Source organism: Aulonocara stuartgranti (genome assembly GCF_965226115.1).
Source record: "Aulonocara stuartgranti genome assembly, chromosome: 1".
Classification (NCBI taxonomy): domain Eukaryota; kingdom Metazoa; phylum Chordata; class Actinopteri; order Cichliformes; family Cichlidae; genus Aulonocara; species Aulonocara stuartgranti.
The window spans coordinates 1,649,570-1,673,667 of NC_138939.1; the positions used below are offsets into that span (position 1 = coordinate 1,649,570).

At 47.4% G+C, this 24,098-nt stretch overlaps 2 protein-coding genes and 1 long non-coding RNA gene across 10 annotated transcripts in view; 2 read left to right on the top strand and 1 right to left on the bottom strand.

Moving 5' to 3' along the window:
* ccdc102a (coiled-coil domain containing 102A) overlaps positions 1–12,253 on the bottom strand; it is a 50,659-nt gene extending 38,406 nt beyond the window's left edge. The window contains exon 1 of the mRNA XM_082540203.1: positions 12,053–12,253. Within this exon, the coding sequence (XP_082396329.1) occupies positions 12,053–12,238 (186 nt within the window). The 5' untranslated portion in view covers positions 12,239–12,253. The remainder of the gene's footprint in view (positions 1–12,052) is intronic.
* LOC309710753 lies at positions 11,759–13,719 on the top strand. The gene is made up of 3 exons (XR_014277793.1): positions 11,759–12,059; positions 12,673–12,938; positions 13,034–13,719. It is a non-coding gene; the product is annotated as an uncharacterized lncRNA (long non-coding RNA).
* Positions 13,720–15,079: 1,360 nt separating this feature from the next.
* Positions 15,080–23,010, top strand: txlng (taxilin gamma). Of its 8 annotated transcripts, none has more exons than XM_082540283.1 (11): positions 15,118–15,178; positions 15,763–15,864; positions 17,209–17,317; positions 17,673–17,820; positions 18,165–18,256; positions 19,017–19,460; positions 20,107–20,226; positions 20,310–20,384; positions 20,466–20,558; positions 20,631–20,726; positions 21,510–23,010. In XM_082540283.1, exons 3-11 carry the CDS (start codon positions 17,225–17,227, stop codon positions 21,837–21,839), a joined length of 1,491 nt encoding a protein of 496 aa, XP_082396409.1. In that variant the 5' UTR covers positions 15,118–15,178; positions 15,763–15,864; positions 17,209–17,224; the 3' UTR covers positions 21,840–23,010. The 8 variants fall into 8 exon arrangements, with proteins under 8 accessions (XP_082396411.1, XP_082396409.1, XP_082396413.1 ...); XM_082540288.1 differs by lacking the exon at positions 15,763–15,864 and having other exon boundaries at positions 15,157–15,248; positions 19,017–19,187; positions 19,266–19,460; XM_082540282.1 differs by having other exon boundaries at positions 15,168–15,248.
* The last annotated feature ends 1,088 nt before the right edge of the window (positions 23,011–24,098 follow it).

The following is a 24,098-nucleotide window of genomic DNA, read 5'->3' on the forward strand; positions in this document are numbered from 1 at the left end:
GCGAACAACGCGACGGCGGGTGGGTGGGATAAGCGCGGCTGGAGTCGCAGCGTCGAGGCGCAGCGCTGCGGCCGCGCTCTAATACCGTCTGCACCACCTCAGATGACCAGGAATTTGTCTGCCTCTAATCTTTTCCCACACTGAGGCAGAGTTCACGGCCCGTGCGACACGAAGCTCGGCAGGCGAGAAGGGGTTAACGCGCCCTAAAGGGGATCACAGCCTCTTTTAAATGGGAGCAAATCAGCCCAACGAGCTTACACTGCAACACACACACACGGATACCAGCAGGTCCGTCCTGCACTCCACCGACCTGCGGACAGGAAACCATCCTCTCACACACAGAAGAGAACTTTCTTTGTGAAAAGCTCGGGTAGGTCCTTCGCTACTACGCTTCCTATTAGCTGTACGTGAGCATGTGGAGGCGTGGCTTCAGAGGGACGTTCAGGAAAAACCTGGAACTAAACTCAGACACAAAGCGAAACGCAGTGAAGCCAAGTTTGCGTTTAAGGGTAAAAATCTGAAGAATGCTCGACATCCAAGCTGCCTGTTGATGTGTCAGAGCCCTCGCCGCGTGGATCTGACACATCAACAGGTCTACGTAACACTCCTGCTTCCTCCGACGGTTTAGAGCTCCAAACTCTCCAGCGTTAAACCAACATTTAGAGAACAGCTCAGCATTAACTCTCATTAACTCACAAACTGCTTAAGTGAACACAAACAGGGACGCAGTCTGATAACAAACCTGCACGCGGGGTCGTAACGCTAGGGCTGTGCGATATGACCAAAACTTCATGTCCCGATATAAGACTTCTATCGTCCCGATAACGATATAAATCACAAAAATGTAACATTTCCTGTAAATTCTGTGAATCTCGGGCAGCTCGACTGGTGTGAAGTGTTTCCAGCTGCGCGTCCTTCACCCGGAGTCGAGCGTTTTAGCCGATGCATGAAACGATACATTTTTAGACGTAAGTTGTATTTATTACACGGCGTGCTGCGGGTTGCCTGTTCTAACGTTTGAGTCTAAGGTTTATTTTTTAGCACCTGGCGGCTCTTTTTTACTTCTCATCCGTAAATAATCTTTCACGTGATTCAGTTTATTTTGATGCATCTCAATCATCCCGGAAAGCAAATCTCCAAAAGTTGATTCTGTTCTTCGCGTTTTGTGGGAGAAACGTTTCGTCACTCATCCAAGTGACTATTTTGAAAAGTCTCAACAGGATCTTGAGCTTTATTGTGAAAGGTTTATGTGGAAAATAAACAAGCGGACACGCGAAGGTGTTACCGTCGTTGTTGCTAACGACAACGCATAAAAACAGGCGCTTGTCCGTCTGTAGTGTGGTTGTATTAAATATAAGAGAAAGCGAGAGCTGTAAGAAATGAATACAGCCTCTACAGTGACATCAGAACCATGAACAAATATTGCTGTAAACAGTTTATTTTGCGACACCACCAAACAAACGACAGCGTAAAATGAAACGACAGATGTTTTTATATCGTCATCCGATATATATCGTTATATCGAACAGCCCTACGTAACGCCGCCGTAAAGCCGACTGCAGGATGCGGGCTTCGTGGGTAAAGCGAGTGTTAAACTTGCAGATACAAGCGGGGGTCGCTGCAGGACACGAGTGGGCGTCCCTCAGACTGATCCAGGATCAGACGATCAGCCCAATCACAGAGGGAGAAATCGTATTTGATGCCTGCTGAACTGAAGACATTTCTTTGTAAATGATCAACTGTACGGCCCGGCTGGGTCGACATAAACGACCCCAAAGTGTTTGATAAAGGACACAAACCCACAGACAGATGAGCAGGTTTTTGGGAGCACAGTCAGCTTCACCTTGGTTTGAAACTGTAAGGAGGACAAATCAAGAGAGGATGTCAGCTACGAGCATCTGTGGAATGGAGGTAAACTCTAATAAAGTTATAACAGTGGACATGCTGAACACCGCAGCTCCATGCTGGTCCCGTCTTACTGGGCAGCTGTGGAGACTACCAGTCCATCCTGAGACCTCACCTGTCCAGTGACTGTAGATGAATGTGGCCTCATTCATTTATAGTCCAAAGGTCACGTGTTCTGCCCGTGAGGATTGATATACAAAGGTAGCAGACGTGGTGTCAGTCTGAAGACGTTCACGCTGTGTGGAGGGAACTAAAGACAAAACCATGAGGAGTGTACAGAGGCCTGTAAACGCTGCTGTCACGCTGAGTGGGTAAAGGCCCTCTGAGGAGCCATGAATTACACTCTGCCTCAGGGTTAATTAAGCGTTCGAGTGGGTGAGGCAGAAAGGTCGCAGGACCTGCACATCGCAGGAAACACCGCTGGTAACATCCAGGCCATGTCCTCTGAATATTAGCTCTGACAGGAAAATCCTTCGGTTTGTGCTTTCAGGCATCAGCCGACTAACGTTTGCTCCACATTTTTATTTTAACATGTGAAATCATGACAGGAGCCTCTGCTGGTTGCTGCTCTGACTTCTCTCTGATTGGTTCATCTCCAACGTGGAAGAAAGCGATGCTCACGGTGGCTTCGGTACCACAGGTGCACGTCTATTTCAGGAGCTCGTGTTTTACACTCAGTTAGCACTGAGGTGGTGAGTTCAGCTGCTTATCCAGTGTAGCTATGCTGTGCAGAGATAAACTCCTTTTTGTCCGTCTCTCCTCCACTCCTGAGACCATCTCCTCATCAACAGCCTTCCACTCATCTCAGCCCAGATTAAGACCTTAAAATGCTTTGATTTTTCTCAAAGGTCTTTATTTGTCTGAAAAGTTCAGCTCGAGGAGACAGAAACATTCATAAGGAAGACCTTGTGTTTCCTGCCTTCAGCTGTGACCACGCTGGCTGTGGACAGCTTGTTGAAGAGCTCGCTCGTTCTGGAGGGACTCAGAGTACAGCCGCTACTTCTCCATATCAACACAAGTCAGCTGGAGGGCTCCAGGATCTGATAGAGACGCCTCCTAGTCACCTCCCAGGTGAGGTGTTTCGGACGTGTCCTACAATGAAGGGACACCGGAGCAGATCCAGGACACACTGCAGAGATTAGGTCTGTAGGACTGTTCGGGAACGCTGCAGTGATGAGTTGGTGGCTGGATGGACTTGTAGTCACCGCAGCTAAGAGTTGTACTCGACAGCAAACTCTGTCATCGGTGAAAATGTTTAGCTGCAAACTGTTCTTCCAGATTTTGGGCCTGTATTTGTAAAGCACTTTACACGTCCATCCACACACACATCCACACACTGGTGATGGCAGCTACATTGTAGCCACAGCCACCCTGGGGCGCACTGACAGAGGCGAGGCTGCCGGACACTGGCGCCACCGGGCCCTCTGACCACCACCAGTAGGCAACGGGTGAAGTGTCTCGCCCAAGGACACAACGACCGAGACTGTCCGGTAAATTAGCTAAAGATGCCATACACTGGTGGCAATTGATAAAGTCTGAGGATAACGAGGCCACTCTGCAAACAAGGAATAACATTTTGGAAGATGAACCCCTCGACTTGGAGATGATGAGCGCTCTGTTGACGAAACAATGAATGTGCTCGGTGTTGACAGGAGAGGCCTGAAGAGATCCACTAATGCTCAGCTAACAACATTTATAATTCATTCAACCGCAGGGAAACCTGGAGTAGATCTAAGCTGCCGGGCAAAGAAACACACTTTGTGCGAGAGTCAGTGAAATAAATCACAGATTATTATCAGGCTCATTTAAAAGCTGCAGCAGAAAGTTAATAATTCATCAGGTCAGTCGCCATCGCATCGTTACAGTCTAGTCCTGCGCTAATCTTCTCAAACAGCAGGTCATAAAAGTGGTGAGAAAGATATGCTAGTGCAGGTAAAATCCTGAGCAGACACATCACACTGTTAATCCAGGATCCCAGAGCATGTCCTTAAAATCCAGACAGGTACGTGGATAAAGGCCAGACAGGTGTAAAGAGTGTGGTTGTTGGCGCATGAAAGCCACACAGACTCAGATAAGGATGGAAACATGTTCAAGTAGAAGCTGATAAGACTGTGTGTGATTTCTGAGGCAGATACTCTGCAAGCATGAGCTGGAGCTGCGCGAGCAGCAGCAGAGGAAGCAAAGCTGAGCAAATCTGTGTGTGACCGCACACACACACACACACACACACACACACACACACACACACACACACACACACACACACACACACACACACAGGTTTGAATAAATCAAAGAGCTTCGGCTTAATTTCAGTCGATGCTGAAACTCATGACTGCGTCTGACGGCCTGAGACATCAGCTGGAGCGGCGAGATAACACCAAGGTTACTTTTCCACAGCCCGGACACGAACACTGTTCTGAAAACGGAGCCTGAAAACCAGCTGGACCAGTACACGCAACCCCCTTTAAGTCCCACAGCTCACAGTCAGCTGAGGGTGGGAACACAGACCGACAGGTAAATCAGTGGCGTCGCCTTCACGCTCTGATCGTACAACAGCATCCTGGCAGCGACGCCTCTGTGACATCATGCAGAGTACAGACACCTGCACTGTAAACCCAACAACAGGCAAAGCTGTGATGGGGAGACCTTTGAAACAGCGAGCTGGATGCTGGATGGAGCTCAGAGGAACCTGAATCACGATGTTCACAACGCCACACAAGGAGCTTCACAGAGCAAAGACCCTACAGTAACACAGAGACAGCAGCTGCTGCCCTTTACTGTAAGATTAAAGGGAAAAGTCTGAAACAAACCTCTTCACGTACACATTAAACACGTATGGATACTGCAGAAAGGGAGCAGGCGGTTTTATAGGCTTGGTTTTAACAGCAGGATCAGCCGTGCCGGCGCCAAATATTATGATCTGGCTGAGAGCCGGCTGCTGACAGCGAGCGGATCCAATAAATGGTCCAGAAATAAATTCATATAAACGCAGCACAGGCTGCAGAACGTTTCTGTACGAGTCGACGGCCGTGAAACTAACGGTAAAACTGCCCAATCGCAGCCACTCGAGTGTTTAACGCCACAGATCCACCACGCGAACCTTCACCAGCAAGCACCGGGAAGCGTCGGACGAACTCGCCGTGTTTGCACCTCATGAGCCGGGATTTATAAGGAGACGCTTTATTACCTCTGAGAACGTTCTGCTGGAGCTACACACGACAGGCACAACGTGTTCAAACTCAGGAATGTTTTGTTTAACCTCTGAACTCTGACCTTTGACTCATGCAAGCATAACAAGGCTCCGAGCTCATGAAATGAGTCAGTGTTGGGTTCTTTGTTCCCAGCAGCTGTCACACCAACACATCATCGGTTGAATCTATGACTCTGTGCATGCGAGCCGGTGCTGATGAAGATCTTGTCAAAGAAGTGTCCTTCATCAAGCCTGGAAGCTATTCCTGAAGATCCTCACAGAGCTGGCAGAGAGCTGCTCACACCAAACATACAGACTGTTTCTGTCTTATGTGTTTTCATGACTGCTGGTGCCACTGTCCTGCAACATATACAGACACGACACGTGGCTCAAGACTTTTGCACAGTACCATATATACATGAACAGGATCATTGTGACCCCCGACTGTCAGCAGGAGGAATCGGAGGGGTCCCCAGACTCCACCCACCTCCGCACGTGCTCCTCCTTCAACTCAGCACATCTGGAAGACAGATCACCTAAAGGCCACCAGAGGCGGTCACTGACATCATGCTGAGGTTCCACCCAGACAGGAAGGCGTGTGTGTGTGTGTGTGTGTGTGTGTGTGTGTGTGTGTGTGTGTGTGTGTGTGTGTGTAATGAGCCAGCAAAGAGAAGAATTCAGAGGTCAACACTTCCTTTGGCAAAAACATCACACATAAATGAAACTACGCTGACCTACATTCAGGCCCCGGAGCGCCTCACCCTGAGTGGACTGATTGTGGGATGTGAACAGTTCAAAAACAAACACACGCACAGATATATAATCACAAAATGCAGGTTGAGTCCTCTGGAGTCAGTTTCAGTGACAGAAGCAGACCAAAGGCATTCCTCCTCCCGCTGGAGCTGAAGCTCTGCTGCCAGCCATAATTACTGAGTCCTAAACAAACACAGCTAAACATACACACACACACACACACACACACACACACACACACACACACACACACACACACACACACACACACACACTGATGGAAACACTCCCTCCAAGAATAAAACACAGCTACAACCGCACAGCAGCTCTGCCCTGCTGCTGTGCAGAGTCTGATAAGCCTTCGTGCACAGCGCTTAATGCGTCGCTGCTGACGGCGTGTCGAGGTGAGCTCGTGGTTCTGACGCCGCCGCCCTGCAGGAAGGAAACTCTGGGTGTGGATTTAAAGGTTCTTCGCTGTCTCTTCTGCACTCAAACTTCACCACGGTGCACGGAGCTTGAGAGCATGAGAGATAAATGCAGCGTCTGCTTCTGAGAGCTGCGTCACAGCGGCCATCTTTTATATACAGCTATTTCTTTAAAATGGACTGAATGACCTGCAGCAGGGTAAACGTCGGGTTAATGCTGGACGTGAACGACTCTCACGCGCAGCTCTGTCAGATACAAATGTTCACAGCTGTCGTGCACGTGTGAAAACAGTGCACGTGTAATAATCTCCACTCAGAGAGGTGCAGGAGTGATGACCTGTCCCGGGACTGAACCACCAGCAGCTCAGTTTCCGACTCGCCCTGAGTCTGAGAAACTTGTTCATGTCTTCGGCTCAGAACCAGCTACGTCACTGTCAGACCAATCTCAGGCCAGCTTGATAAAGTTAAAGCTTCATGCAGAAGCTGTCGTTGACATGAACAGTTTGTTGCTACTTGTGTCTTTGCAGTGCAGAATCATATTTAACTTCTCCTGCAGAAAAAGGAACCTGTGCCACAGCCCAGGCTCGTAAAGAAGCAGCTGTTTGGAGCCGCACACCTGGAAACTATTGGTGCTAAAAATCAGAAACTGGAGCTTTACTGGGAATCACTTTATATCCAAAAACACATCGGTGAGTGGTCAGCAATCATGCAGCATGCAGCAGGAAGTGACACATGCGCATGCGTGGTTCGCTGAATCATGAAAAGCTTCTGTGTTATTTAAAGCCTTGAAGTCTCAGTCAGGCCGACGCGCTCCGTCCCAGCTCCCACTCAGATCCTCCCCCACTGCCAGGCCGACGTCCTCACAGAGCATTAGGATGCAGCTTTTTGCTGTTTATGCCCCAAAACTTTGGAGCAGGGCAAACTTTACAGACGTCGCTCTTTAATCTGCCATTAAACTCTTATTTAATAATGAATCAGTAAATGACGTCCGGCTTTAGTCCGCTCTAATGGAGCACACAGAGCTGATGCACGTCTTCTTTCCAAATGTGTTTCCTTTCCTCTCTGTCCTTGATATCATTTGTATGTTCACTTTAAACCTTCACTGGTGACACGCTGTGCAAATCAAATGAACCAGGCTTGTTGTGAAACTACAATAAGTTGTAGGAGAGGAACAGTCGCAAAGAGGGAGGAAATATGAAGGAACAGAGCAGACTGATGATAAAATAATGACGGAAAGGGCAGAATGAAGTGAGCGAGTTTAGAAAAGGAAAAAGAAAGAAGGCAGCGGTCAGGAGGAGGCGCAGAGAGGAGAGTAAACAGTGTGAGGAGGCTGGAATGCGTTCAGAGGGAGAAGGCACGCCGGGGGCCGGCACACAAACCGACGAGAGCAAACAGCAGCGTTATTAGCACGGAGCTGCCAGCTGAGCCGTTATCTCACAGAGGAAGAAGACGAGCGAGCAGGCGGAGGTGCGCTGGAGCAGACGGAGCTTGGCTCCTCTGGTTCGGCCTGACGGGCGGCGGGTGGAGCGACAAATGAGAGGATGTTGACATTCCACACAGGAAGACGGACAAACAAAAGGTCCGCAGGATGGAGCGAGGCCACACTGGAGAGAAACAACCAGGCCAGATTCCACATGAAGCTCTGCACTGTTTACCCCCCAAACACACACACACACACAAACACACACACACACAGACAGACACACACACACACACACACACACACAAACACACACACGCACACACACAGACAGACACACAGACAGACACACAGACAGACACACACGCACACACACACAGACTCACACACACAGACAGACACACAGACAGACACACACGCACACACACACACACACAGACAGACACACAGACAGACACACACGCACACACACACACACACAGACAGACACACAGACAGACACACACACACACACACACACACAGACAGACACACACACACACGCACACACACAGACACACACACACGCACACACACAGACAGACACACACACACACACACACACAGACACACACACACGCACACACAGACAGACACACACACACACGCACACACACAGACACACACACACGCACACACACAGACAGACACACACATGCACACACACACACGCACAGACAGACACACACACACAGGCTGGAAAAACATCAAAGGCAGAAACTGTGAAACTGTTCCTCAGCACTCAGTCCTGTAAATTCTTTTAATGATAAATAAATAAGGACCCAGAATCTGGCTGATTCTGATGCTTCAACTTTAGCATTTTGGCCACAATCATGTTGTTTTTTTAGGAGCCAAGCAACCATATTTACTCTAAACCAGCCGGTCTACCAACACCATCTGGCTTAGTCACACACACAGACAGCAGCTAATCAGTACTCGGTAACATCCATCTAAATCCTCAAATTTCACTAAGTCAGATCTCCACCTTCTTTAACGGTCTGTTAGTACAGTGACCTCACAGCAGCCATACTACTGGTCACATGATGTCATTAAAATGCTCCAAAAGGCTCCAACAGCACAAACACGGCCCAGAGGTCCAGTTCAGGGGAAGCTAGCAGTAGGGCTGGGCCATATAATAATAATAATAATAATAATAATAATAATAATGGATTGCATTTATATAGCGCTTTTCGGGACCCCTCAAAGCGCTTTACAATGCCACTATTCATTCACTCTCACATTCACACACTGGTGGAGGCAGCTACAGGTGTAGCCACAGCTGCCCTGGGGCAGGCTGACACAGTAATACCGGTATGATGTTGGGCAACGATAAGAAAATGAAATATGGCGATAGAATATGGGTAAAACGCGCATGCGCAGTGCCTTTGTTTTCATACGCGCATGGCGAAAAAAGCATGACGGCACCGCTTAATGGATTGTCGGAGCATTATGGCTATCGTAGGCGGAGCCTCGCGGAGTGATACGTGCTGTGCTTCAACATGTTACCGTATTGTGTGTGTATGACCTCTTTTTAAGTTTTGTGGATATTATACATGGTTATGCTGAGGATATGTCGGCCACTTTCCACTGGAAATGCCTTTTGGTTAAACTGTCAGCAAAGAATTTGCATTTGCACTGTTACATTTTATAGAACTTTAATGCACATAAAACAGCTGCTTGTTTAAGTGAAAATACAGTGATGTTTTTTTTTTTGCACTAATAAAGTTGTGGAGTTGTAAAGTATTTTGTCTCGCGTCAGTTATATCGTCAGTTATATCGTTATCGCAAATTTTCAAATATATATCGTGATAAATATTTTTGGCCATATTGCCCTGCCCTAGCTAGCAGACAGCTAGCAGCTGCAGCTGTGTCACCATCCACCTGTCACTCAGAGAGGCCACGCCCCTAATAATGCAAACTTTAAAGAGGTGATTTGCTGTATATGGTGTATCAGGCTGTAAACATGTTTACTTCTGCTGTAAAGTTTTAACGTGGGAATCTATGGGGACTGACTCACTGCTGCCTCTGCTGGGCATCAGAGGAACTGCAGGTATCTGGGCCTTTCAGCCCAGGGTGTTTTAAAAACATTATTTGATCTCTGAAAAGAACTATTTTGTGTCAGTCGGACTTTTTCTTCTCCTGAGGAAACACGCAGATGTTTCTAACAACTGTAATCATGGTTCTATTACAGCTAAGCGTCCCCGTAAGGCACGACAGAGAGCCAGCCATCAAGAGCTAACACACACACACACACACACACACACACACGCACGCACGCACACACACCGCACACACACACACACACACACACACACACACACACACTGACAGAGCAATCTGAGGGGTGATTTCTGTGTGTGGTTGTCATGGAAACAAAAAGGCAAAAGGGAAGAACAAGGGCCATGTGCTGCTGGTTCAGACACTGTGTCTGATCTCTGAGACAGTGTTTACGGGAGAGACAGACGGATGGATCAGAGTCTATGTCCGGAGCCGGAGACAAGCCGAAGCGCCTGAAAGGGAGGATGGAAGGTCGGAGACGCAGGAGTACTTCTGAGGCGACACCTGAGGTGGAAACACAGAGGGTGGAAGCAGCCGAACAGATGGCGCCGTCTGCTGTGTGCAACCTCCAAACGCCTCCTGATGACACTCGGGGCGAGAATGGCAGGGACATCCCATGATGCTTCACACCCTCACATCTAATATTCTCTTTCAAATAACCTGCATCTCCATCTGTGATCCTCCTTCAGAGCAGAATCCAGCCAGATTAAGTGCTGCACACGTCATCAGACAGTACAAACTAATAACAATAATCCCCTCCTGAGGCATCTGAGTGTGTTGGCTTCCTGTCTGGGTGAGGCTCATTTTTTCTAAAAAAGTCACCCCAGCAGTCCAACTCGGTCACACATAGTAACGCAGCCAACGCCAGCTTTTACACCTCCCACAGCTTTACGGCTTTGCACTGACTCATTACTTCCAAGAAGAACTGTGAACATCCAGAGAACCTGTTAACAGCTACAATCAGCTGTCATCACATCACAAGCACGAGCAGGGATCGGTCACCGGCGAGGTTCCGCTTCAATGACAGCCCTCAATACCTGAACGCCGTCACAGACAGACGAGGACAGCAACAGTACGCTGGTCTGAATAATTGATTTCTAAAGAGAGACCCAAAGATAAATAAAAGCTGCTCGAATGTTCAGTACAGCTCGTCTCAAAAGGGAGACCACCAATCATCCTGAGGATGGAGAGCTGAAGCCACAGGTGGACCAGGTGACACACAGATACACCTACACCTACTGAAACTTTGAGTTTTAATTCTTCACATAGACCCTGTAAACAAAAGTCCATCCTTCTGCCATCTTGGCTTGAACTGAACTAAGCAGTGAGCGAGTCTGGGTTTTACCAGAGGGCTGTAACATTGAACGTAACTGTAACGGTTTAATGCAAACAGACACTGAAGTTTGATTAATCACAGGTATAATGTTACAGGTTTCTGGCTCTCAGGTAAACACACGTGTTATGATTCAATAATACAGCTAGTATGATAAGCAATCGTTACATTTTAAGTTGCACAGTCTAACCCTTCCATCACTGCTTTAGCTCCTCCCACTTTAACACAACCACTAAACAGCAGGTGGGTGGAGCTTCTATCCACTCTCTGTGACATCACACAGATCCAGGAGTAGAAAAAAGTGTGACAGACAGAGTGTTTGGAGCAGCCTGAGCTTTGGGCTCAGGGATTTTTACGTTACTGTTTAACATGAAAATGAAGCAGCAGCAGACACATGACCGGAAATAACTCTGTGACATGAATGTGCAGGCATGTGTCTGACCTGAAGCTGATCCCAAACTACACCTGAACAGTCTTTTCATAAACATATTGAACCTCACAGGTGGTGCACTGATCCTCGGGTTTACACTCGTGTCCCAGCTCCTGGGGTTTTCCGCTAAGACCACCCCTGCAGCTCGGAGTAAAGCCCTCACTCGTGGACACCCTTTTTAATTTCTGCAGAGCTCGGTCAGGGTCACAGTGAACCTCCAGAAAACCCAGCTGTGCCCTGCGGGGTCCAGGGGTCACCACCCTGCAGCCCGTGCCGTGCAGGACTCACACCCAGAGGAGACAGGCTGGAGACGTGAGGATCTCTGGTCTCGCAGAGAACAAAGTGTGTGCACAGCGCTCGTATCTGCACATCAACACCCTGAAAGTGGCTCCACGGTGGAAGCAGACGGGAGGAGCAGCTTCCCTGATATCTGACACCAGCAGCGGCTGGCACTCAAACTCAGCCCGAGGAAGAGCAGCGGAGCGGGAGGACGTACCGTGAAGGTGAGCCGGTGAGCGTCGCCGTTATTCCCGCGGAACCAGTCTCTAAATCCCGCTGAAGCAGCTCCGCGGTGCCGCTTTGACTCCAGCCGAAGCCCCGAGCAGCTTTCCGTCTCTTCTCCCGTTTTTCTTCTCCGCTCTGGATGGAAAGCAGCGAGGGCAGAAAAGGGGCGGGGCTTCATCGGCCGGCCAATCGCCCGTCGGGATGACAACAATGCACAGCGCTGAGCCAATCGGGTCAGGCGCCCAGCTTCGAGCCGTTAGCTCATTGGCTGTCTGAGCTGAACGCTCCCCTGGTTGAAAGCAGAGGAGCTCAGTTCACTGAGAGCTGCACAACAAAGCAGAGGAAGATCAGAAAGCTCGGGAAACACTCAGAAAAGATTATAATTAGTGGAATTATGAGCTGTAATCAGGAGGAACACAAACACAGCAGGATGCTGTATCTGAGGGTCGCTACTGATTTTTGTTGATCTCAGTTAATATGTAACTGAGACCAACAGTGTGATCTTATGTAGATTTTATTTAGAGTCAGATGCATTTGTCTTTGCACTAAAACGACTGAAACAATACAAATGCATACTAATATTACTCTCGCTTTTTCTCATCCATTTCCCAGCATCTACTCGGTCCACTGCGGTCCTGTGGACAGCACCTCCTCCGGCTGAAGCACATCTTCCCTCCAACCTGTCCCGGGTCTGTCTCATGGTCTCATTCTAACTGGACACCAGGAGTCATCACCTGCTGATTCACCTCTACTGCTTCCACTCCATGCAGAGCATCTGAGTGTGTCACATCACCGTATCAGGATATCGTCTCTCTGTGACATGACATAGAGCAAAGAGTAGAAAAAAAAAAACAAACCGTTAGAAGCTGACAGTTATGGTGTGTTTTGGTGCATGTCCACATTATGATCATGAATTATGTGTTCAGCTCTGACTGATCTGATGGTCTGTGTCTCCTCTGCTCTGTGAATTCAGGCACCAGATATAACCATGGAGACGAAGGAGGAGGAGGTGTCACCACAACAGACCTCCTCCTTCAGCTGGGTTTGAAGTCCAGGAGCTAAACACAGACTGTCACTACTGCTGGAATCTAACCTGAAATCACTGCCTGAGTAACTGGCTGTAAACTGTCTGAGGACTCTGAGGGTGAGGATTCAGAGGGCAGGATTTAGTGGTGTCTGCGCGTCCTTTCACATTTTCACTCATTGAGTCTGTTTCACTGACAGAGCCGCAGATAAAGGGCACAAAACAGGAACTTATCTCCTGAAAGCCGCCCTGGACTAAAAGGATGTTTTACTTAATCAGCCTAAATAAGTGTCATGAGACTGTGTGAACTATGAGGAGTAAACAGAGACCGCGGTTTGCGCCCTCTGGTGGCGAGCACATCAACTGTTTCAGAGTCCGCTACGTAAACAGCTGGTTTAACCTTTGGGTGGGGGGGGGACTAATAGCGCCCCCCAGCATTCCTCCAACTCAGTGAAACAGTGATAAGGTCAATCAGAAACAAACTACACACGTGAAACTTCTTCTGCGCATGCTCAGTCAGGGTTCTCATGCCACTAACTCCTTTTCTCTGAACCAAACTCTCGATGTCCTGAGCTCATTCTGGACTCACTCACTTTAACACAGCAGCTCCTAAATGGGACATTCTTATATATCATCATCGCTATTAGTATTATTAGTATAATATTGTATAATATTAATATACATTATATATATATATATATATATATATATATATATATATATATATATATATATATATATATATATAATATTGTATAATATTGTATAATATTAATATACATTAATATATATATATATATATATTAATATATATATATATATATTAATATATAATATTATATATATATTAATATATATATATATATATTAATATATAATATTATACAATATTATATATATATTAATATATAATATTGTATAATATTAATATACATTAATATATATATATATATAATATTGTATAATATTAATATACATTAATATATATATATATATATATATATATATATATATATATATATATATATATATAATATTGTATAATATTAATATACATTAATATATATATATATATATATATATATAATATTGTATAATATTAATATACATTAATATATATATATATATATATATATATATATATATATATATATATATATATAGTATAATATTAGTATAATATTTTTGTATTGTTGTTGTTGTTATAAATATAAAAATAAGTTAACGTCAGTGAAAAACTCCAACATAAAGATTGTTTTTTTAATAAACAAGAAGAGAGGTCCGTTATGTTATTTGGCTGTACGGATCTTTGTAAAGAAGCTAAGTTTCATCTTCCTCCCTCCCTGAAAAACAAAAATCTCTCGGGGCTTTTTTGCTTTTCGTTTCGACTTTAGATTCATCAAGCTGCTCAGATTAACACCGGAAATAGGAGCGGTGGACGCCACATTCAAATTAGAGAGTTGCCTTTTATGCACATATTTCAAAAACTGTAAAACCACATGAGAACAAGACCCCCAGAAAAAACGTATAGACTGGCAGATGATGACTACTTGGAAATATTGTTATTTATAATTTAAAAATTACAAAATTTGTGATGTTTCTTTCTTAGGGTTTAGTTAGTTTCCTCTGGCGGGACTTAGTTGGTTTTGTTTATTATTTTGGCCTGGGTTCACCCTGGAGCTATGCTTCCCTGAAATCACATTTTTTACTCATAGCTGGTTTCGGGTGTTTGGCTTGGGAACCAGGGCGGGTACTTGCCTCTCTCTCCTCCAACCTTATGTGCGTCTCTACACGACTAGACTAGGGGCGTAACAGAAAACTTGAGAGATGTGCGCTATCACCAGTCTCACAAGCACAAGGACCCTGAAGTAATTCTAAATCAAGTTTTCCCACTCCACGGTCAGTTACACAGTTTCTGTTATGCCACAGTGACACATCTCAGATCTGATGAAAAAGGACGAGTTTCCCCATAGAGGCAATGGCTTCTTTTTTAAACTTGAGGAGATTTTATTTTGAAAAATAGATCACCGGATGTTGCGCTCGTCGGTTGATGGCAGCTTGACTCCTGCTTTCATCTCCGGTGAGGACACACAGGTAACCGCTCCAGGTGTTTAAGCGACGGCTGCCCCACTGTTAACGCTCCGGGCGGATTCAAACTGATTAGGTGGGGTATGGTTATTAGCTTGAATGCGAAGCTTTGACGAGAACCGGGAAAAAAAAATGGTATTTGGCGAAGTAAAGTTTGTACAGTGCTGTTAGCAGGTAGGGTTAGCTACAGTCTGGCTGCTAGCTCAGGTTAGCCGTGCTAACAGAAGTAAACTAATGTTGGCTTTAATTTCCAAAGGCGCGTTACATTTCCGCGCGGTGTTAGTTTGTCACTTGCGCTCTTTAATCCAAAAGGTGACACCTGACACGTGAGGGATACACTTATTCACAGGAAGACAGAATCAGATGCTAGTTTAGCAGAGCAGCTAGCCTGAGCAGGATGCCGTCCGCGCCGATGGACGTCACACAAGACTCGCCTTAAATTCGGTCCGGGTTACGGTTACCGTGCTGATCCGGACCGACATGCAGCTGATAATAAATCTTTTTAGGTGGTTCTTAATGCCCAAGGGTGCCTCCTTTAATCCGGCTGTAGTGTTATACTTGAATTAACCCGTTAATGTCTTGTTTTCTAGACTTTGGTGAAGTTGGTTAGCTTACAGTGTTTACTGTAAACACGTTAACCGAGCGGAGAGAAACGGGAGCTATCCCCACACACCGGACATCAAACCCGGCAGGTAGGCTGGTGAGGTGATGCTCTGTGGTTCTTTAGCGGGACTCTCAAAGTTTCTTATCGTCGGCTTTAGCAGAACAGCTAACGCTGTAGCTGCCAGTGTCTCAGCTCTAGCTGAGCGGCTGCAGCATGTTTGCGCAGGAAAGTCCGCTCTGATGGTAGGAGAGAGGCTGAAGGTGTCACACACAGGCTCACAGGTTCACCTGCACATTCACGCGGTCAGCTCGCACTCTGTGACTCGGGCAGTCGGAAGCTAACTGCTCATTTCTGCTGTAAAGCAGTTAGCTGGTTAGGCTAGCCTGCTAGCCCGGGGTAAACTTCAGTGAGTTTGCGCCGCTGAAACACGTTATAAAGTCCATTTTAGAGATTTTTAAGCTTCTTAAAGTATTCCACCGAACGTTTTCAGGGCGTCTAAACTATCAGCTGCTACTATTAGTGGAAAGATGCTAACGAACTGGTCTGTTTGTAGGCCTGAGTGTAAGTTTTATTCAGCGCGTGTGTGCACTGAACTCACACTGTTACCATCGTGCGTACAGGGTCAGCCTGCTGCTGCTGCACACGCGTGTTTCACTGTGAACACAGTCCTGCTGTCTTTGTGGAGAAGCACGAGCTCCTCATCCTCTTCATCCCGTTCAAGCCATCAGGCTGCGGCCGAGCTGAAAGTCTGAGCTTATTTCACGCAGTTAGGGTTTATTCCACGAGAAAGACTTATTGTAAAGTTGTATTGTTGACATTGACAGCAGCTGTGGCTGGTCTCTGTTATAACAACACTTTGAATGAGGAGAAGGATTTAGGACAGAGCACCAACAGAGGTCCATAAACACCTGGAACACCAGTTGATGCTTAAACAGTGTGTGGTAAGTGATGTGCATTTACCCGCGTGGAACAACAGCAGTGGGTTTAATCACACAGTCGGAGAGGATCAACCCTGTCTGAGAATAAATCACAACCTGCTGTTGTACACCTGAGGCAGGTGAAGAGGGGTTTGAGGTCACTGTCAGTCGTTGTCAGCAGGAAGGCGACGCTCACCGCCCAGAGTTTTTCACAATATTTGGAGTGATGTCGACGTGGATTTAGTGTTTATTCTTCGTCAGTGTGAAATCTTTCTCACCTGTTTGATATTGTGAATAAGATGAAACTATATTTCCTAATCTGAAGCAGACCTGAATGGAAATACATGTCAGACTTGGCCAGAATTAGAGACATGAGAACAACTCCACTGTGTCCACCCACCACTCTGACCTCTTCAGTAAACCCAACTGCAGATTTGAGGGTCAGATAATTGATTTTATTTCTCCGTGCTTTGACTTCCATCATGTGGTAATCTCGTGTTTGCTCTGACCTTCAGCTCGTGACCGACGCTGATGGAGACTTCGGGAGTTTGCGAGCTCGATGTGGGGACGAGACGAATCGTAGGTGGCAACGATTCCCCGCCCGACCTGGACAGCCCGTCTCAGGTGAGTGTGGACGGCTCGTCGTTTGTGCTGCTGCTTGTTCATGTCTGTTCAGTGACCTGTGGGAGGTTTCTGTGTTTCCCTCAGAGTTGGGCTGTCAGATAAATAATCCCACGTGTTCTTGGTGACAGTATAATCAGCTGATTCTACACTCAGCGGACGAAATTCATCTCCTCCGCGTTGTCCTGCAGCTGGTAGTCCTTGTTCTCCACCTGCTGCAGATTCTGAGTTCAGACCAGAACAAAGATTACCACCAGCTGCAGTCCAGCACAGAGGGGCGGAGTCTGCACAGAGCGAGATCTGTGAGAGAACTTGTTTAAAGGATAACTGTCTAATAGATGGATGTGACTTTTGTTAGGAGGAGGTGTCTGAGTTTGGTTTGGGGCTCTCCTGCACCAATGAGGAGAGGGGGGAGACTCCAGGCCGAGAGGACAGTCCCAGCGACCTGGTGGAGGCGGAGCTCGATGCCGGCGGAGATGCGAAGAACAGAGAGGACAAAGCTTTTGGTACGAGCAGAACTGTAGAAGCACTGAACAGCCGGGATGCGTCTCTCACCTCAGGAATCACATTTAAATATTTACATACAAAATTTAAAACTGAATAAAACCAACACGGAGCGTGTGAAGCTTCACGTGTCTGACAGCACTCACACAGATACTGTGACACATATTTAGACTTGAATCAGAATCATTCAGCTGTGATTAGACTGCTCTTTGTTTAGACCAGAGAAGTGGAAGTTTTACCAAACAGGACATTTTTGTGTTAAAGCTTTTCTATTCTTGTGTCACCCGATGTCAGTTTCTTCCTCGTGGTCCGGTTTGTTCAGTTTTGATCTTCCGTGTGGTTTCAGGGAAGGAGGTGGTTCTTCTGATGCAGGCGCTGAACGCTCTCGCCACTCCCGAGGAGAAGCTGGCCGCTCTGTGCAAGAAATACGCCGACCTGGTGAGCCGCAAATCCGACACACCGACACTGAGCAGATACTCCCGACACCTGGGAGCAGGTGACAGGAAGCACTCTGTCACCATGTGGTGTTGGTCTGGGTTTCTCAGTGTGATCTGGAGCACGTGCTCAGTCGCTCCGTTTCAGAGACATCACAGGCAGCAGATTGATTCAGATTTAGCGACACGGTGAACACGCTCTCAGCTCCTCCGTGAGTCGTGGTCGCGGCCGATCATTTCCCGCTCTGACAGCAGCGATCGTGGTAGTTTGGTTGGATTTCTGCAGAGCTCTGTGGGTGGATCAGTGGACACCCACAGAATAATAATCAGCAGAAGCTCAGTGTGAACAACAGTAATGTTTGAAAATAATCACAAAGCTTCAGTTTGTATTTTTGGAGCCACAGAAGTAAATGAATCCAACAAGCTGGGCATCTGGAAAAAGTATGGAGATGTTTCACGCTTCAGATTTCACGTCACCATCTCACACAAAGGTGACCTTAGACCTCAGGAAGCTCTCACAGACTTGGACATAAAGAAGAAGAAAGTACGAGGAGGTTGTCAGATTCTGGCATGAAGCCTGGTTTGACTGACTCGGATACGACTGGTGACACTTGAACGGCTTAGAGATGTCCCCTTTCAGATCAGGCTTCTTGGTGCTACATGTTTCTTCTAAGCCTCCACACACACCACGCTGCCGTCAGCTTCCTGTTTGTTTCCATAAACATAAAAATGACCCAGTTTGTTCTGTTGTTGCTGTCTTTCAGCTGGAGGAGAGCCGCTGCATGCAGAAGCAGCTGAAGGCCCTGCAGAAGAAGCAGTCTCAAATCGTGAAGGAGAAGGTGCACCTGCAGGGGGAGCACAGCAAGGCCATCCTGGCCCGCAGCAAGCTGGAGAGTCTCTGCCGGGAGCTGCAGAGACACAACAAGACCCTGAAGGTAGTTCAGCCGCCACAAACACCTGATGAGGACCATTTTACATTTGTGCAGGTGTCACTCCTCCCCTCAACCCCGCAGGAGGAGAACGCCCAGCGGTCCAGGGAGTACGACGAGCAGCGGAAGGAGGCCATGCTGCACTTCCAGATGACCCTGAGCGACATCGAGGTGCAGATGGAGCAGCACAGCGCCCACAACACCAAGCTGAGGCAGGAGAACATGGAGCTGGCCGAGAAGCTCAAGAAGCTCATCGAGCAGTACGAGCTCCGAGAGGAAGTGAGTTTAGGTCCCGCCTGCCGTCCAATCAGAACAGTCTGTTTCTGCTCATGAAGTCAGCGCTGGTTGTTATGAAGAGGATTAATGCTGCCATTAAAAAGGCAGAAATGCATTCTGGGTGTCACAACAGACTCGGCCTGGTTGTGACACTCTGTCTGCACACTGACGTCTGCAGCAGGTGATCCTGGTTCTGCTCATGCTGCAGGTTCTGGTTGGAGTAACCCTCCAGGACCCTAATCGCCAGCTCCAGACTCTGGCCACAACACACATGGTCAAATAAATTGATTGTGGAAGATGTTTTAAACTTAAAAACAAGGCAGTCGCTTCATCTCCCAAAGATGGAAAATACGTTGCCTCCACGAAGGTCCTTTAAGACGTCTTAGATACACATTTAAAGGTCTTACAGACAATTACGGTCTTAAATCTACTCTTCAGTCATGTCGCAGTGAGACAACACTGAAGGTTTCATCGCCTCGGCACATTCAGGTCACTCGCTGTGACAGCGTCCTGCACACCGAGGAGAAACATAACCAGGACCTGAGAAGCTTGGCTGGGATTAGAGCAGCAAGAAAAACGTTGCTTTTGTAGTAATCTTTACAGTCACTCAGCTCCTGCTGCAAACGAGATTTCTGTTGTTTCTCTGCAGCACATCGACAAAGTGTTCAAGCACAAGGAGCTGCAGCAGCAGCTGATGGACGCCAAGCTGCAGAGAATCACCGAGATGATGAAGGAAGTGGAGGAGAAGCAGCAGCGTGAGAGAGACTTTGTGAGGATCTCAGTTTGTTCTGGTTTTTATCGCAGCTGTAAATGAGCTCAAGTGTCTGAGAGACTGTGTCTGTGCCGCTGCAGCTGCTGAAGGACGCCACCGAGTCCAGACGCAAGTGTGAGCTGATGAAGGAGCAGGAAACCCAGCTGAAGCAGCAGGTACACACACACACACACACACACACACACACACACAGGTCAGCTGGATCGTCTCCATTACTCACTGCTCTCGTCTCTCAGCTCTCTCTGTACATGGACAAGTTCGAGGAGTTCCAGAGCACCCTGGCTAAAAGCAACGAGGTCTTCACCACCTTCAGACAAGAGATGGAGAAGGTGAGTCACCTGCGTGTCAGCGTGCGGTTACCTGCTCACCTGTCTGTGTTTCTAAACTCTGTGTGCCTGCAGATGACCAAGAAGATCAAGAAGCTGGAGAAGGAAACGACCCAGTGGAGGACCAAATGGGAGAGTAATAACCAGGCGCTGCTGCAGATGGCAGAGGAGGTGATTCTTCTTCGTGGGCTGTGTTTTGTTTTCCTCGAAACGTTTAAAGTGACCGATGTCGATCTAAAATGAAGATGGAGGCACGTTTTTGGCCTCAGATGTTTCAGACACACACTTTAGAAATGCCGGAGCAGACGTAGGAGAGCCAGACTGATTAGTGTCTCGCAGATCAAGTGTTCAGCACCATCACAGCCTTTAAAACATAAAGGTCCAACGCTCGAGTGCACTCGTCTGAACTCGGGAGCTGAAAGAAGCAGCCACGCTGAAGTGCCAAAAGCTGCAGTTCCTCTGATGTCCAGCAGAGGCAGCAGTGAGTCAGTCCCCATAGACTCCCATGTTAGAACTTTCCAGCAGAAATAAGCACGTTTACAGCCTGAGACACAAACTGTTTGGTCTCTGTGGATCATTTCCTCCTTTATTACACCTGTACGGTGGAGGACGTTCCTAAAACACGCCTGGATTAAAGTTTGTTTTATTAGGGGCGTGGCCTTCTTTTTTTTACTTGAAGTCAGTTGTTGATCCCACACACACTCTGCTAACTGTTTGGCTACTCGTAGTGAATTATATTGGCTCTCTTGTTTAGGGGAGCTTTCTGTAATTGGACATCCTTTAGTTGAACACCCTGATTCTGACCAGGCTCTGATCTCTGGCCTCTGAAAACCAGCATGATGGTGGTCAGAATGCCAGTGTCAAGACCCGACGCGGTGATGTCACAGGAGCTTCATCCATCTGATTCTTCCTCCTACATGAAACTGGACCTGACTGAATGTTGTTGTTTTGCAGAAAACGCTGCGTGACGGTCACTTCAAGGCTCTGCAGGGGAAGCTGGAGCTGCTGGAGAGGCTGTGCAGAGCTCTGCAGAAGGAGAGGAACGACCTGAATAACCGACTCAGCCTCCTCCAGGAGCAGGGAGACAAAGGGAGCGCCACATCTCCTCAGGCCAAGCCGCGAGAGCCTTCGGCCGAGGATGGAGAGGATTCGGAGGATTCGGCGCAGGGTGACGGGCCGGAGACGGCGGCCGTTCAGGAAGCTCTCAGACCACCTGAAACAGACCCGATGGCGTCTCCTGGTGACAGCGAGCCTGCAGAGACGGCGAGCACGCCGCAGGACTGAGCTCACCTCGCAGCCTGCGTGGAGGTGAGGGGGCGTGGTGGGAGGGGCTTCACGCAGCTCCAGCCTAGTTCCACAACTAGCCAGAAAACCATCTTCAGTGGAGATGGAGCTCTTTTTTTTTTTAACATAGACCTCCTCAGATTTCTACACAGAAGCTGAAGCCGTGTCTCTTTGTGTGATAAATGATTGTATCAGATTCTCTAAATCGTGGCCCACGGTAACGATCGGCACTTCTTCATACTCCCCGTTTCTACTCGATCTTTATTTTCATAGGGAACCTCCAGGCGGGCCTTCGATTTCTCTCCTCACACGCCTGAGTATGACTTTGATTTGAGTCGGACACGCTGTCGAGTGTCTGAGGAAACGGGACTGGGGTCAGAGGTCATCTGACCGACCACAGGGGCGGGAAATGGCAGAACCTCGCAGTGTAGTTGGTTCTAAGTGTTTCCAGCAGATTGAGTCTGTCTGCTGCAGCCGCGATTTCAGTCAGTCTTAAATTTTATTAATGATGAATGAGTCTGTGGATGTCTCCTCCACCATGATGCAGCTCCACCTGCTGCACGTTCAGGTGAGAGGAAACTTTCAGAGGACAGTCAGCGACACTGATCCACGGTGCAGCTCTGATCACGTTTAAACGAATGTTTAGAAAAATAATCAAAATGATTCAATTTGAACTTTATTGAAATGTAGGAGCTTCGGTCTGATCACACAAATGTTTTTTGGTTTTCATTAACAAAACTGGTGATAACAGGAAGTGACTGTAGTTTAACGTCACGTCGTTAATGTCACGCGGCTGCCATCGGGACGCAGCGGGATCGCTTTTGAACCTGCTGATAGGCACCGAGTCGGCATGACGACAGCCTCTGTCAAGTGTTTAAAAAAACAAATACAAACCATGAGTTTTGGGCGTTGTTTGCTGCCCCCCTGTGGTCAACCAGTGTCATTTCTTCTCCTTTGAAGCCGTTCAACACGTTTCTGGGGATCATGCATGTGTTTTGTGTTGAGGAGCGTGCACGTGTGAGGAAGAGTCGAAGGCCTTCGTCCTCTGAAAAGTGATTTCATGTAAATTATGTTTGGAAATGATGATGGGCTCTGTGATCTTTATACTGGAAGAAAAGCTGAATGTGATTTTTCTTTTTTTAATGAATCTGAATAAAAAAAAGAAATGTTGGTTTCTGTCAGTGATGCATATTATTAGGAACACCTGGGTCTGAGCAGGGGTCAAATCCCGCTCCGGGTCATTCTGTGGGGATTAAGTCATCAAGCAAGAAATTGTCTCAAACATTCATCTCTCTTCACCTTTTCATCATTTATCAGTTTTCTTTGACCAGGTCGTTAAAGTGGATCTATTTTGTTTCTATTCTTGGACTGTACCAGACCAGCTTTGCATGATTCAATATAATCCTTCTGTATATCATACCTGGCCTCACTGCTGCTGAAATAGGCTGGTTTAGCTCCTCCCACTTTAAGACAGCATTCTGATTGGCTGCTTCTTGAAAAACAGGGCACCACCTCTCTGTGACATCATCCAGATTCAAGAGTAGAAAAAACAGACTGTTTAGAGCAGCTGAGCTTTAACATGAAGGACACAACGCAGGAACAGGAAATACACGACAGGAAGTGAGCAGAAGCAGGTCCACTTTAACTCGGGGTCACCCTCGATGGTCCCGCCGACGTGTCGACCGTGTTTCAGAGCGTCTCCGGCGTCGGATGAGGCTTTTTTGATGTGCCGTCGTTTAAAAAACGCTCCAGCTGCTTTCTGCGCTGTTCTCCTGCTGCACATCTGTAATTCAAACCACACAGCAGCGCCCGAATGACTGAGGCAGTTTGATCCGTTTTCATCTTTTTCCTGTCAGGTGATGGTGTCTGTCTCCGCCCACCACAAAACCTCAGCACGACCTTTTATCGAGAACGTTAAACTTTATTGAAACAGCTGCGAGAACAGCAACGCTGAAAGTTTGAAGGAGCGTTTGGACCCGTCAGATTCACCGGTTCTGTTTTTATTGAACTTGTTCCCCCCCACACACGCATAATGAAGGGGCCAGATAAAGTCACATGATCAGTGTTTGGACCTGTCAGGTAACGGATTGTGTTCGACATGATTTCACCTGTGACCTCTTTAAAAGACTGTACATGGAGGATGGAGGTGGTGACGCTGGGGACCAAGGTTGCAGCACGTTTCTTCTTTCTGACTCTCAGGTAATGTCAGAATCTACCTCTGCAGGTGAGACTGAACAAAGAGGCGTCACAGCTTTGGAG

Excerpts from the sequence above, each read along its gene's own strand:
- txlng (XM_082540285.1), top strand. The coding sequence starts at position 17,225 with ATGGAGACTTCGGGAGTTTGCGAGCTCGATGTGGGGACGAGACGAATC. Across the intron at positions 17,318-17,672 it reads ACCTGGACAGCCCGTCTCAG|GAGGAGGTGTCTGAGTTTGG; the intron begins GTGAGTGTGGAC and ends GACTTTTGTTAG. Across the intron at positions 20,385-20,465 it reads AAACCCAGCTGAAGCAGCAG|CTCTCTCTGTACATGGACAA; the intron begins GTACACACACAC and ends CTCGTCTCTCAG.